Source organism: Amblyomma mixtum, chromosome 3, assembly GCF_055824585.1.
Source record: "Amblyomma mixtum isolate Tamu chromosome 3, ASM5582458v1, whole genome shotgun sequence".
Classification (NCBI taxonomy): Eukaryota; Metazoa; Arthropoda; class Arachnida; order Ixodida; family Ixodidae; genus Amblyomma; species Amblyomma mixtum.
The window spans coordinates 309,795,190-309,810,319 of NC_143014.1; the positions used below are offsets into that span (position 1 = coordinate 309,795,190).

A 15,130-nucleotide genomic window follows, 5' to 3' on the forward strand; every position below is an offset into this window, starting at 1 on the left:
CAGGCGACGAGCTGCAATCGAACGTTGCGACGCCGTTCGCAGCGGCGCGCCGCATTGAATCGCGCTCACTTTTCGCACGAGTCCCCGCCTTTAAGCATGGCTAGTTCGGCAATATGTTCACAAAAACTAACCGAGCGAGTGGTGGTTCGCAGCAAATGCGGCTCGCTGGTGCATCAACTGCGCTCACGTGGGTGCGGCTGTGTATACTATGCTCCACTCATTGCATGTCACTGCATTTTGGTATGACGTCACTAAAACTTTGGTTATTCTACCAACGTTGTGACGTCAGCGTTGATGGCGCTAGCGATGGGTTTAGATCGTGAGTGACCATTTCGGTAATTTTTGGAACCGAATTAAAATATTTTTTAAACGTTTGTTGCCTCCAACACCTGGCTGTGAGTGCGCTCGCTTACATAGGAATCCCATAGCAGGCTTTTTATAGCTTCAAAATTTGGTGTCTCCACATTTAATTTAACATTTAATTCTGCAAGTTCTAGAAAAAGATCCTCACACCTCATGCCAACAAATGCTGATGACATACTTAGGAAGTAAGAGGCAATAAATGCATCTATTTTTTCCGTTCATATTTCAAAAAAAAAATCTTATAGGCCTTCCTCTTTTTCTTCGCATTTTTTAAAAACACAGCAATGAGGTTGGTTTGGTTTATTGGGGTTTAACGTCCCGAAGCAACTCAGGCTATGAGGGACGCCGTAGTGAAGGGCTCCGGAAATTTCGACCACCTGGGGTTCTTTACCGTGCACTGACATCGCACAGTACATGGGCCTCTAAAATTTCGCCTCCATCGAAATTCAGCCGCCGCGGCCGGGATCGAACCCGCGTCTTTCGGGTCAGCAGCCGAGCGCCGTAACCACTGAGCCACCGCGGCGGGGGGGGGGGGGGGGGGGCAATGAGGTCAGACTTGTTTGCTCAGTAAGCTCTTTTTTGTTCCGAGCATTCCAAGTGGTATTTTTGGTACTTGACATTTACTGTATAAACGTGTGTAAGGACCGCACTCAAACTTTCCCAGACCCATGGGGGAATAGCCTTTGAAATGCGCGCATACAAGAGCTTCTAGGTGCCGCCCACAGATGGCGCCAGAGGTCACGGGTCATCATGATCATCATCATCGTTGATGTCTTCCTCCGCTGCAAGCTACCGCTATCCATATCGGCGTCAGTATCACCAGCTCCAGATATTTGTGGTGCACTGAAGTTGTGGTATCGTAGTAGTTCACTGGAGTTGCGGCTTTCTTATGCTGCCACTGAGTGCTGCAATTTTAGCACAATGGGCAAGCACCTTAACAGCTCAGCGGCTAGGAGTTTGCTCTCAAACACAGCAAGCGTGCGGCGGGCAGGAAATTCGACGTGGATGAGAAGTGCATCCGACAATGGTGCAACCAAAAGGATGCACTGAGGAACACAAGCTGCAAAAAGCGAGCTTTCCGAGGCAAGCCTTGCAAGTTTCCTGAACTGGAAGAAGAGCTGCTCTCCTATGTGATGAAAATGCAGAATAAAGGCTACGCATTGACAACAGACATGATGCGCTACTTGTGGGATGAGCATGCACCAGAACACAGCACCAGCTTGGGAGTTGGAAGACTCCATGAGTGACAATTGAACATAGAATAAATGCCCTCATTCCCCGATTGGTGTTTTTACATCATAACTTTTTTCTCGCACACTGTGTATATGGGCCGCACCCCGAAAATTGGACCTGGAACCTGGAAAAATAAAGTGCGGCCTTTACACGCGACTATACACTAGTTTGAATCAAGACTATTTTGCCACTTTTCAGCACTATTCAACTTTAATTCAATCCATGAAAGAAATAATGCTGTTTTTGCACAACTTTAGAAAGTGCCAATATGTATGTGAATGAGTGACAACTGTTCCATTAGCAGCTGCTCACATAAATTTTCTCACAAAGCTGAGGGCAGCTAGTTGTGAATTTAAGATACAGAATGATACACTACAGTTGTCTTAGTCATGACTGTATTAACACAATAACTCCCAGGCTCAAAGACATATAGAGACAAGGCTTGAAGCCATATAAATGTACTCTTTACAATATGGATATCACTACTGCTCTCCCAAAGATTTATTTTCAAGGTATAAGTGCACATCAGGAAAAACATGATCCCTTGGCCATTTGTGTTCCGGTGTATGCAGCCAGATGCAACAGAGGGGTCACAGCTAATTGGTGCACGCAGTGTAGTGCAAAAGCTTCATTACAAACACTCACAGATGCTGCTGATAACAGCAAACACAGATGTGCCTAGAACAAAGCAACCTGTAGTGTGACTAGCACGCAAGATAAGAGCTTTCTTGTTGATCCCACATCCGATGACTTCATACGCCTTCTGCCTAACACAAGCTCAAACATAGTACAGCAAAAGCTGAACTACAAAGTTCAACCTCATTTCACAAGATGACCACTGATCATTGTTACACAGCTTCACCGGTACAGATGCTTTAACCTGAGCATCATTAGTATATGGCACATGTATGCCACTACTTTTCATTGCATGGCAATGCACAATGCCCTAAAATGTGATGCATGAATGCAGTTAAACCTGGAAGTAACGAACCTCCGTATGGTGAATTCCTAGATATAACGAAGTTTTTTAATTCCCCCAACGCCACCCCCCATTGAAATGAGTGTATTTGAGACCTCCATGTAACGAACGTGTAGCGACGGGTGACCTCAATATAACAAACTCGCTAAGCCAGCTATATGTTAGCTTGTGCTGAGTCATGAAATTTGGCAGAAAAGTTTCACTACAATAAAGGCTGAACTGACATGAGAGGAATGTCAACGATTGCAACGAGCAACCACAGTTGAGACAACGCGTCGTGCTCCAGCACCATCGGCACATCTCCGTTTCTTTCGCTTTGGAACGCCATACCACGGCGCACTACAACAGTTCATGCTGAAAAGCAGCAAAAAATGATGGGGCATAGCAAAAACAAATGGCAAGAGCAGTGCATGCCCATCGCCGCCACGCGGCTGCTTGGCGTGATTCCGGTGCTGAGAGCTCGCACTTCGGGACTCTGGAGCGGGGACGGTGGAGAGCGCCAGCGACGCAAGGTGAAGAGTCGTTTCCTGGGGCAACAGCGGCAGGTAGATTGAGAGAGGGAACATGCGGGAAGAAGCATGTGCACAGCCAGTCTGTGGTAGCTGCGCGACAGTGTGCTCTCTCCTCTAGCTCGGCCGCGGTGGTCCCGCCTCTCCCACTCCCTTCAACCCACTGGCGGCATCATTGCGCGAGCCGCGGAGGAGGTGGCGGCGGCGGCTGCTGCAGCAGCAGTCATACTATCAGCCCTATCGCGAAATTTTTCTCCGCGCTTATGACTTCGAGTAACACTGTTTTCTAAACATTTTAAAGGTGATTTCAACTACATTTATTTCTTACTTTGGTTTCCGTTCTGCATTGCCCTTTCGGGTATTCTTGCGAAAACTGCACGTAACGAAAACGTGGACATAACGAAAAAAATCCCCAACTCTTCAACTTCGTTATATTCCAGGTTTAACTGTAACAGGAGAACCTGTAGGCCAAATTCAACATCAGCATGGAATGCAGCTTTGTCTCTTGGGATCACACAAGGTCCAATAGTGAGAGTGAAATGAAGTACCCAACAGCCACAAGTACTGTCAGAAGCAATGCTCATGATGATTCACTAAGCATTATTAAGGAACTGCCGAGTACAGCCAAGCCCGTATACATACCGAAGTTGACACTTTCATTCTGAGCTGACAATTCACACTTGCTGAATAGTGCAGAAAACCAAACCCCTTCCTTACACTGCTTCCCTGCAATAATATGGCCACTCAAGACAGCAGCCAGTCTGAGTGCAAAGACTGAAGTTAGCAACAGACTTCACAAACTGCGCCACATTGGGCATATAATTGGATGTTTCGTGGGCACTGCAGGCCAGATATTGCTCAGCCAGCTACAAACCTGTGCCCCATCAGAAGACAAAAAAATTCAATAGTGCAGCAATGAGAGGCATCTCCAGTAGTGTGTCTGTGCTTGGCCACACTAGCAGAAAAGACGGCCATTATGATGACAGGTAGAACAAGCTTGCAATGTTCTCTTCTCCTTGCCAGTTCAGGTGTGACTAAAAGTAAGAGGTGAAGGCAAACCAAGACTAAAGTGGTGCAAGGTTAGCTTGATGGGAGGTAACGTGTGCTGTAGCAGGCATCAATGTAGGCACATGCCAGCTCTTCTATTACAGAACGATCGGGGATGCTTTGAGCCATTCCATAGATTGCAGCCTGCAACAAAATAGAAACATCATTGGCATATAAATGTTTGTGGCCAAATATTAAAAAACACAGATGGGCTGACTGAAAAAAAAATTTTAGGCCCAGAATCTAACAGAACAGCATGAGAAGTTATCCCTCCACCAGGTCTGAGGCTCAGCACTGGCTGCTAACTGGCAACAATGTGATATCCAATTAGTACAATACACAGTGAGTAGGAAAAATTGTCTCCAGAAGCAAAACTAAAAGGCCTAATATGATGCCAGTGGTGATGAGTACAGCTGCTTGTCAAGTGGCTGCGCGAGTATTAAGCATTTTCTGATGCAGGTGGCCAAAATTAGCAATGCAGCACAAAAATTACAGTGTATACAGGACTGCAGTGCACCTTATGTCAATGCAATTTTTGTGTGCCTCACCTTTAAAGAAATGCACAGTCAGGTACATACTTCAAGAAGAGGTTTCATTACGTCATATGTGATCTGTGTTCATGCCACAAAAGCCGCGCAAAGAAATGATGCCGCTCATCATCCTGTTATCATACCAGGGTTTTCAGCAAACACTTTAGAAAATTCCTAAGTATAGGATGGTCAAATAGAAAGAAAATATGTTAAGGAACAAACTGTAAGCTGCGGCGGACATCAGTTAACTAAGAATTTAATTAACTTTATAAGCACAGTGTGGAGGTTACGGCCAATGGCTAGTTCATAGCCACAAACAAATGATGCATATCGATTTTTTAAAGAAAAAACAGTAGTTCTCTAATGCACTCCAGCATGAGAAAATCTGGGCCCGTATTCTGACTTGTGTCTTTCTTGCACATGCCCCTTTTGACCAATCAGATGTCACCAAAAGGGATGTTTGCGAAAGGGACGCAAGTTGAGGCATGAGCCCTGGTGCCTTTTTCAGCACAAAGCCGAAAAGGAGTGCATGAGATGCACAGGAAGTTCAGTAAAAAGGCGACATCTGCTGATGACAGGTTTCTATGCCTACAGCACACGATTTGAACCACCCGCGCTACTGTTCCATGGCATGCACTTTCTCTTGCTTTGGTGCTTGGTGCAAGAAAAGGGACAGCCATAGTCACATTTAAAGGGATACTGAACCAAACTTTTGGAACTGCTCTTTTGCATGTAAACAAGAGCTTGACTGCTAAAATTGATAAATATGACAAGCATTTTAGCGAAAAAGGCGGATAACACGCTTTTTTTCGCGATTTATTGCCGTATCGTTGCACCTGGTGGCCGCCTGTGGAAGCTGCGACTAGACGTCATAACACCCGCACGCCCACCGTTCCCGCAGAAGCACGATTGCCATCGCTACTCGCGGCTTTTCTATGTCTGTCGTCTGCTCACGGCGTACACAGATATGTCAAAATGTTAATCGATGCTGTCTACATACCGTAACCGTATGAACGCTTACGTCCGCTAAATGCAGCTACTTTTTCCGGACCTTGTGCCATTTCTAGCATTCTCGCTTTTAAAAAAGGAACCACGAGCGACGATGTTCAGACTAGTGGCGCCATCTGGTGGTTAGGAGGGGAAGCATTGTTGTCAACAAACCGACACCTCTCTTAGCTTAAAGGGGGAAGAATCGTCACTCTAAATAAAAAATAAAGCAAATTTATTACCCGTAAGTTTTGTTATGTGACACAGGAGATGAAGCGAAAGACACGTGGCCCATTTATGGCCAGTGAACGCGCTGAAGAAGCCAGTAACAACGATGCAACCAGTCCGAAGCGAGGTTTCATGCACCGAAGGGCGCCGCCATATTTGTCGCCGCGGGAGGGTGCCATGACGTCACTCTTTCCACCTCGCGCCGACCGGGAGGGCTTGGCGCGCACTCATGAAACATCGAAAATAAAACCATCCGCTGAAAAATATGCGCAGTGACGACTAGATTTCGGTGTAATCACATTCCGAGAATCTATATTCAGCCTTTTTGTTCAATTTTCAGATTTTGCTTCCGTATCCCTTTAAGTGGCCATCACTTTTGAGAGTCAGCAGTAGAAAAATGCAGACAGTTTGAATTTGCCACCATAAACCTTGCAACGCATCACCAGTGGGAGTTGCAGTAGTATGCTACAAATAAATGCTGCTGCTGCTCACCTTTCCACTGCTGGGCAAGCGGGGAGCCTGCATGATGTCTGCCGTGCACTCGCGCACGTCGGAGACAAACTGGTCGGCCACATTTTCAGTCACATGCAGCAGTGTGACACACAGGTGGAAGCCCGAGGGGTATTGCAGCGGGTTCAGGTTCCAACCACGGTGTGACAGCTTGTCCAGCAGCTGGAAGATGTCAAACTCATCCGAACCAACGGCCACCACACTCACGTCTGGGGAGCCCAGCACTCGGATGCCAGGCACAGTGCGGAGCCTGCATGATAGAACCGACCAGCTCGAAAACAACCACACACGAGTCGAGAGCCAGCAAAGCCAGTCTCCGAAAGTGCTGCCAATGAAAGCTGTGACCCTTGTTAAGCCTGCAAGCATATTAACAACTATCCTAAAATCAATGCAGAGACACCACAGCTCTCCTTGGCCTTTTGTAAAACTTACTCGCTAACGATCTTGCGTGTGGTAGCGATGATCTTGCGCGTGGCCTCGACATAGCCTTCCCGGCCGTAGTACAGCAGAGAAGCCCACGTGCAAGCAGCCACTGACCCAGGTCGACTGCCTGGAGGCCAGAAAGAAGGAAATGATTAATTCATTTATCACAGCATGGCAGATGGATCAAGCACAGGTGCCACTAACGGCCCAAAGATGGAACCACAAGAAATTAGCACAAGTGACTAGAGAAGTAGGAGGCAATTAAGCTCAACTAAATTTCAAAACATGGCTAGAAATGTGAACACCTGCAGCATCTTTAATGAGGAACAAGTAGTTCCTCATGCAACAAATGTTAGAAGCAAAAAAAGTGCACTCAAGGATCAAAAAAATATCCACCACTACCTCACATCCCGGGGCTCAATTTCGTAGCTTATACAGTAATGCTCAAGACGTTTTGGCTGCAATCACAAGTCACTTTTCATAGCACCTGCACCATCTTGGCGCTGTCTCGAAAAGAAAAAAGAATACACTCCCAAATTCTTTTCCCACCCCAAGGGGCAAAATAGTGAATCTGAGAGCTGCAACTCTTCACTGTGGTTCAAACACTCATCTCTTACAAAATCAACTTGCACCTTGCTGTTCTGTCAGCTTGGAAGATAAAGGTGCTACACAGCACAAAAAAAACAACAACAAACTTTGCCAAGGTACAAAGCTCCCAAGCTGCACATTTTCAGGAAATCTGCAGCGGTAACGATATAACTCCGAAACAGGCTAAACATACAGGTGCAAACAACAATAGGGAAAGCCTAGGCCACCAGACCTTCCTTGGCCTGATAAAAGCCATCAAACAAGCTTAACATGGAAGGCAATTTGGTGCAGTGGCTGGCATTCTCTGTCTCAGAAGACGAGAAATGCAGCACCCATTGCCACTGCATTACTCACCAGCTAGCTGCTTAAAACCATCAGCTTGATCGAGCTCAATGCAAAGGGATTGAGTTTTCCACATGTAATGTTCTTCCAATATTTAAATATGACTGAGAAAAGCTTTACCAATGGCTCTGCAGGCCACTTATTTCCCATGAACAGCAACCGCATCCACTGTGATACACACACAAAAGCCATATGTGCAAGGAATCCCCGGTTGCATCGAAATGACACAACAAGGTCACCATTACTGCCACAACCGGGGTTAGCTAAACTATAAAGTAACGACTGTGTACATATTAGTGTTAGTAGTATGAAACACTGCTACCACCGAAAAAAGAGGGTGATGCTGAAATCGTTTTGTAGGTACATTAAAACAAATTGATTCTAAAATGTCAACAGCCATGTCAGACTAAGCAGACACTTAAAGAGGAAGACCAGATCCAACTTTTCTCTCCTATAGACAGGCGTCAAGTTTGTAAACAAAGGTGGCACAGTGGTCAGCAGCGACGTGGGGTGTAGGCAAAAACTCAGCATGCCTACACTGCTCCAAGAGATGCTGCCGTCGAAACCAACTCGCGTATGTGAATATTTCGAAGTATGCGCATTGCTTGTGGTTAGCAACATTTTTGTTGCTGAAGCAATGACTGCAGCCTACCACAGCGGTAACTTTCAACAGCCGACTCGTCAACAGCGGCGCTTTCGCCGCACATCTGTTTAAGTTCAAGTCGTGCCTCTCCTTAAAATTTTGGACCCAGCCATCACAAAATTTACAGCCCTCAATGTTCATCTGAAGCGCCAGGGTTTCTGCCTTCCTTTTTAAAACATCATCAGACACTGGCATCTGTTTGGTGATCACGGATTTCAGCCATATAAGAATAGGTTCCTTAAGTTTCGGGTGGGCACCACGGCTGATGTTCTTCTGTCGGCATCCGGTCGATTTCTCGGCGACTTCTAAAATCCTCCCCTTGTCCTTCAGGCAGCCGGATATCGTCAGCTTCGAGATTTGAAACTGCTTTGCAACGTTCGCTTGCAGCCGGCCACTTAGCACTTTCCTGATGATGGCAGCCTTCTTTTCAATCATCACTCTGCTGTTTCCTCGCTTTGAAGTCGTCGTTGAGTTACAGGCAGGCGATGAAAGCAGTGTCGGTGCCTCTGGTATACCACAACGCACACGAGAGGCGACACGCACAGCACAGCTGACCATTTGCGACTGACAACTGGCGTGTACTGACGGTTCGCGGGAGGGCGCAGCAAGCGGTGCCTGCTATCGAGGCTATACTGGGTATGCGAGATGCATGCAATGTGGGCAGAGGTTGCAAAAACAAAAACAAAACAAAAAAACAAAACAAAATGGCAGCGATGTTTGAGTTTTGAGTAGCTTCTGACCTGTGTTCGAGAGAAAAAGTCCGGAAAATCGAACGAGAAGAGTATGAAACATCAGAAATTTTGGTCGGTGTTATACATTGATTCTATGGAGCACGTGGTGGTGCCATGGCAGAGTCCGCATAATCAGGCAGGTCCAGAAAACCGGGCATCCGAAAAATCAGTCGATGACTTATCTCTAATGATTTTCTTACCCTGGCATCACACGGTCTTATCACTTATGAGTAATGTGTGTATGTCCTTGTCAATGCTGCTGGGTGGTTGGTGTTCAAAGATACACAGCCAGGAGCAGGTAATTCTGTACCTCATGAGGCTTTCTATTAAGATGTACGCCCCTTACCCCCAAATGTCCAGAGTCATTTTAAGCAGGGCATGGCCAACAAGCTTGGCCACTCTTGTGCTGATGACCACTAAGAGTGCATCTTGCTACCGCTGCTTCCAAGTCCAGTTTCTTTTTCAATGCATCCGCATGCCTCTTGCCTAAATACCATCTGTATTGTATGACAATATCACAGGACAGTATCACCTTTGTCTTGTCTCTAAACTGCTTGATGTCTTAATACTGACAGTGCACCAAGTTTTTATACTTTTCTAGCCTGCTATCGAGTAGTATACACAAGTAAGTGATCCCCGATATTGTGCTGTTTCCCCAGATTGTGCCAGCCACCCAGAGGCGTTCTGCACATATGGGCTTGATCCTGTGCCAGACTGCCTCCTGAGTGACAAGTCAGGTCCAAGACCGGATCTGAGTGGTCCAGACTGGTCCAAGAAACAACTAGAACCAAAGCCCCCTTCACACCGAGCAAGCCTGCCTCGTGGCTGAATTTCCTTCTCATCCTTTCATAAAAAATGAAGAAAGACTTACCAGACATGGTTGGTGTGGCATAGACACCGCCCGGCCAGTCAGTGGCTACCGAGAACTGGTAGTGATGGTGCTTGCGGCTCCGGTACATAACCATTGATGAGCCTTTGGGAGTGTAGCCGTACTGCATCACAAAGACGATCGGCATCAGATAATGAGATCCTTTGCAACAGCCATCACTTTCTGGCTTTTACTGACACTTCACAATTGACAATGACTACAGACCACACTGCCAATACTATATTGGCATTTTGAAGTTCTAAAGATACACTTGAGAGGAAATTCCCAACGGTGATTGTTCATGGCTTCAGGAAAAAGAATCAGTGCAGACCACAGTTGAGGCTCCTCAGAAATAAATCCACTGTTGCACAGACACCATGCCCAGTCCTTCATGTTGGTGGTTGTTGCGTTAAGGGTAAAATACTGCGGTGCCAACGATGTTCACCTCTATACTTTTTCTTGCTAGAAGAGGGCACACCACAGCAGCTGACCTTTCACAATTTAGTGAGCTTATTGCCGAAAAACTGCAAAGCCAACACATCATTTCATTAATGATTGCAAACTGCCTCACCGGCTTTTTGTAAATGGACTCACCATTTGCAAAAGAGACTGAGGAACAGTGTGATCTTGTGCATGGCCTGTGCTTCTGATGTTGCTGTGCAAGACAGCTCGAACAGGCTGACTGAGTGGCATGCAAAGAGAGCACCACTTCACTACTTTTGTATTTGAAGAGAACTTGCCACACTTCTTTCCAGTTTTGGCAGTTCCTCCCATCCCTGTCAAAATAGCGTTGCATGTGAAAGGGACGAGCCAATTATGAGCAGCAAGGAATGCATTTAACCAAGTGCAGTCATTTGTATTCTAAAGGGGTATTGCTATATTTGCAAAGCAGCATGCGGCTACAAAGCATTGCTTCAGAAGTGTAATGAATTGGGCTTGTTGGTTAACATTCATATTTAAAACGGCATGAAGGACGGGACATGAAGGATGCGATGGATGTGGTGTCTGCTTCCTTGAGTCCCGTCCTTTTAAGTACGAAGCATTGCTTAGGTTGGCAAACATTAAAAACAAAGAATGCCCACTAGGTTAGATCTTGCTATGAAATCTACCTTAATTTGGCCAGTATACAAGTAACCAGGCTGCTGTGACCATGAAAAAAATTTGCGGTGGTTTAACATGGCTAAGAACGGAATATTGCGCGAAAGCACAGTTTTGTGTAGGTGGACACCACCACCACATACCTCGAAACGTTGTAAACACGATAAACACGATAAACGCAGCACACCCCCTTTGAGCACCGGCAGCGTGTTGCAATCGGTGCCAATTTTGGGCTGAAACATGGTAACTAACGCTAAAAAACACTAGGAACAACGAAAAGATATCGATGGGGCACATGCTAGACATCAACTTGATGATGAGTGCGTCCCGTTGGCACCTTTTCGTTGTCCCTTGCGTTTTTTAGCGCTAGTTACTATGTTTCAGGTGTGAATCAGAAGCACCAACTAGCCTGTCTTCTTTAATCGATTTTGGGCGAGACAGTGAGAGCCACAGGCTGACCTGTCAGGCTGCCAAGGCAGCGCAGACACTCGTGCCAGCCTTGCCCGCACTACCCCAGATGGCGCAGCCAGCAGTACGCTCTTCACAATGATCGTTGTAGTTGCGTCTACCTATGCACTCTGTATATGAAAGCCGGGCGGGTATCGTATTGCGTATGCACTCTGGTGCGCGTTTCGGCATGGGCTCCGCTCAACCACTCCCACCCGCGATAATTTTTCGTCAGGTTCGCTTCCAGCCAGCAATGAAATTTTGTAACATTGAAAGTGCAGCAAAATCTACTTTTTTATACTGAAGCTCAGAATACATAATGTCCTATGGACCTGAAGTTAAAAAAAAACTGGAATATTTTGTTACATCGAGGCTTAACTGTACATACTGGTTACAATGATGACGTCATATCTGGCCGTGTTCACAAAATGCTCTCCTGTGGTGCAATCTCATGCTCCTGTACTGCGATAGATAGCTCACTAATGCACATGGTGTCAGCCTTATGAAAATGAAAGGCTTCTAAAAGCTTGTTAACGGCGATTACTGTGCCAGGAACACAGACGTAAACAGATACCAGTTGACAACCAAGATATCTTCCTGCACACTAATCAAAATGTTAGGAAGCTAGTGGAAGCATTACATATTTATAAGGCATGTGCCACATGTGTTAGTGAGCCATCTACAGTGGAACCTCGATTATACGACGTTCAGGGGACCGCGCGAAACCGTCGTATAATCCGGGTGTCGTATAATCGAAAATCAAAGAATGCGGCCAGTGGCGCTCGGCCTTGCGCCGAAAACTGTTGACCGGCTTCAAGCCCGCGGCAAGTACGCCAATCAGATTAAAAAAGACAAAACCCAGCATTTGTCTGAAACAGATTTGCAAAAAAATCTTTATTACCGTTTAAAAAAAATCAGTAATTTTTTTTTTTTTTTTGCACCTTTGCCCAACCTCGGCGCATCAACTTTCTTTCAAGGGCTGCCAGGTCCGGCAGTAGGTCGCCAACATCGTCGCGCGCGCAAGCAAAGCGCCGGATGTTGTCGACGCTCTGCAACACGTCCCGGTAACTAGGAATGGGAGCGCAAACCTCTGCATCGTTGTCCACTTCGGAAGTTTTATCGTGGAGCACAAGCATCCATTACTTCCATTACAAAAAGCGCCGGGGACGCCGCTGTCCTCCCTTGGGCGAGCGCGGCATCGCCCGCTTATCTGTTTTTTCATCAGCGTCGGCTCCTGCGGACGCATCTGTTGCTGGGACGCCCGTCTTATCTTTTCTCTTTATCTTTTCTCTGATCTTTTAACTCTCCTCGGCAGCGGTGGTGGCTTGGCTCACGCCAGTAGGCGGGCCCGTGCGCTTTCCTTTTCATCCTTCTCTCAGTCGCAACAACACGCAGGCCGCGCCTCCTTGGGACTCCGACTGCACAGGCTCGACGAAAACGAGAGCAAGTGCACTTGGCGGCCTCCGCAACGCTCTCTTCCGCGCAAAAACGGGGGTGCTTAGATTCGCATGCAAAGTTTTTTTTTTCAGAAATTTTTTTCCGAAAATAGGGGGGGGGGGGGGGGGGGGTGCTTAGAATCGCGAAAATACGGTACATCCCGGCCTGCGTTTGCTGAAGACCTTTTTTGACGGACGGTACGAGCCAGCCGTCGTACGAAGCGGGGTCCTTCTAAAATTTGCGTCGTATAACCGAGGTTTTTAATGCATTGTCTCTATGGGGGTTTTGTCGGGACCGCACAAATTCGTCGTAAAATGCGGGTCGTCGCATGACCGGGGGACGTATAATCGAGGTTCCACTGTATTACACTGCTGGAGCATGAGACTCACCACAAAACTGCACGTTACCAAGCATGCTCTACAGCTTTTCTGATCCACTTGTGACTAAAATATACAGGCGAAATTGGCACACCACACTTTGCTACACTAGCTAAAAAGGCGCATTACAAAAATTTCTTTCACTTGAGTTATACAACTGCCAAAAACTTGCCGCTCATTTCATCTCTGCCCAGCACACCACTTTTCTGAAATCTTGGTGTGAAATGCAGACCATTAGAGCATGCTGCTGGGTTAGTTGGTGCGGCATGACGGGGCGCATTCAGCACAAAAACCAGACAAGGGATGCCGGAAGGCACACGTGAATGCCTTATGTGTCTTCTTGCACCCCCCGTCTGGTTTTTGCACTCAATTCATCCTATGCAGACAGGTCCTCAGAAATAATCTGCCATGAAAAAAAAAAAGTTACACTGTACCTTGTGTGTGTCGGCCGAGATGCTTGCGACGCCATCAAGGCGGAAGTCGAAAGGAGGCAGAGGGAACCCGGCATCATCCATGAAGGGAACAAGAAAGCCTCCGAGGCAGGCGTCAACATGGACAGGGATGTTGTACTTCACCCCAAGCTGCAGCAAGGAGGAAAGAAAAGTCGGCATGCCTAAGCTATGCATGTCAGTCACTTGCTCATGCGTCCATATTCCAGCTACCCAGGTGGGGCCAGATTAATTGACATGGTCACTTGAACATGGCCACTTGCACATGAGGCACAACTGGGCAGCACCTGTGCACACTGAGCCTCAGCCTTTCAATGCTACCAACTGCTGCAGTTGCACTCTATACATTTTCATAAAAGACTTGCCTGGCTCTTCAAAGCTTTTCCGCAGTTACTGAAAACAAAAAAGCTGTGCTGTAAGCAGGCGAAGTAAAACACGGCTGAACTGAATCATTCATTCCCATTTACAACCAGTTAAAACCAGCGGAAATCTACTGCTGCCAGTCAGGAATCGGCTAAAAATCCAGCTGAGCCAGTTAGCTATCTTCACCTGGGTACATCATCAAAGTTATTTTGTGTTGATCTGGCTAACAAAGCAATTAGCAATTAGTCCCTTGATTCTGAAAGTAGTGCCTTTTTGTGAACTTTGTTGCCGTGCCGCAGACTCTCACACATCCTCCTCGCCCATCTGCCTGCTCTGCACTTTTCTGAATGATGATTGGCTCCTCCAGCTGTTGTGGAGGAAACGCATGCGAGAGGATCGTTTTGCTTGTGTTTTCGTTTTTCGTTAGCGACATGTGCAGGCCGTCTGCTTCTGCTGCTGGTTGAACTCCACTCAGTTACGTACTGACAATTCGAACTTTACTTTTAGTTCCACGTTATGGCCAGTTGCGATGCATTTCAGTGCACAAGCCAGTGTGAAAATGGCTTTGTGCTGTTCTCGATTGCTCGAGGAAAAAATGACATCAGCCGTAGAAAACCATGGAACCACAACATCGCCCCTAAGAACTTTGTTCTGACAAAGCACACCATCCTCGGTGAAGTACTGCGGATATATTGGTACCTAAAGTAGTGTGTATACTTGAAACTTCTTGAGAGATCACCAGGAAGCTGATAATCTTGCCTAATTTGCTGATTACTGTGCGTTGTTTTGCACGCTATCCTTTCTGCTTGATGGCATTGCTCTGTATGTTCCATTTGAGACTGTTGCCATGTGGAATACGGCTATTATAGCCACTTTAATTTTTGGATTTTAGTGACGGTTTCTGCGAAAATGTTTGCATCGCAGACAATTTTTTTTTGCTAGCAAATAAACGTGCTTCTGAAGGGGCACAGAATAGAA

General features: G+C 46.6%; 1 protein-coding gene across 3 annotated transcripts in view; it reads right to left on the bottom strand.

Annotated features, from left to right (window-relative positions):
* Window positions 1–2,073: 2,073 nt before the first annotated feature.
* Sply (Sphingosine-1-phosphate lyase) overlaps window positions 2,074–15,130 on the bottom strand; it is a 421,339-nt gene continuing 408,282 nt past the window's right edge. For all 3 annotated transcript variants that reach the window (XM_089583905.1, XM_089583903.1, XM_089583906.1), the window contains exons 9-13: window positions 13,775–13,921; window positions 9,985–10,105; window positions 6,819–6,936; window positions 6,369–6,636; window positions 2,074–4,275 (exon numbers count right to left, since the gene is read on the bottom strand). In XM_089583905.1, the coding sequence (XP_089440031.1) occupies window positions 4,165–4,275; window positions 6,369–6,636; window positions 6,819–6,936; window positions 9,985–10,105; window positions 13,775–13,921 (765 nt within the window). In that variant the 3' untranslated portion in view covers window positions 2,074–4,164. The remainder of the gene's footprint in view (window positions 4,276–6,368; window positions 6,637–6,818; window positions 6,937–9,984; window positions 10,106–13,774; window positions 13,922–15,130) is intronic.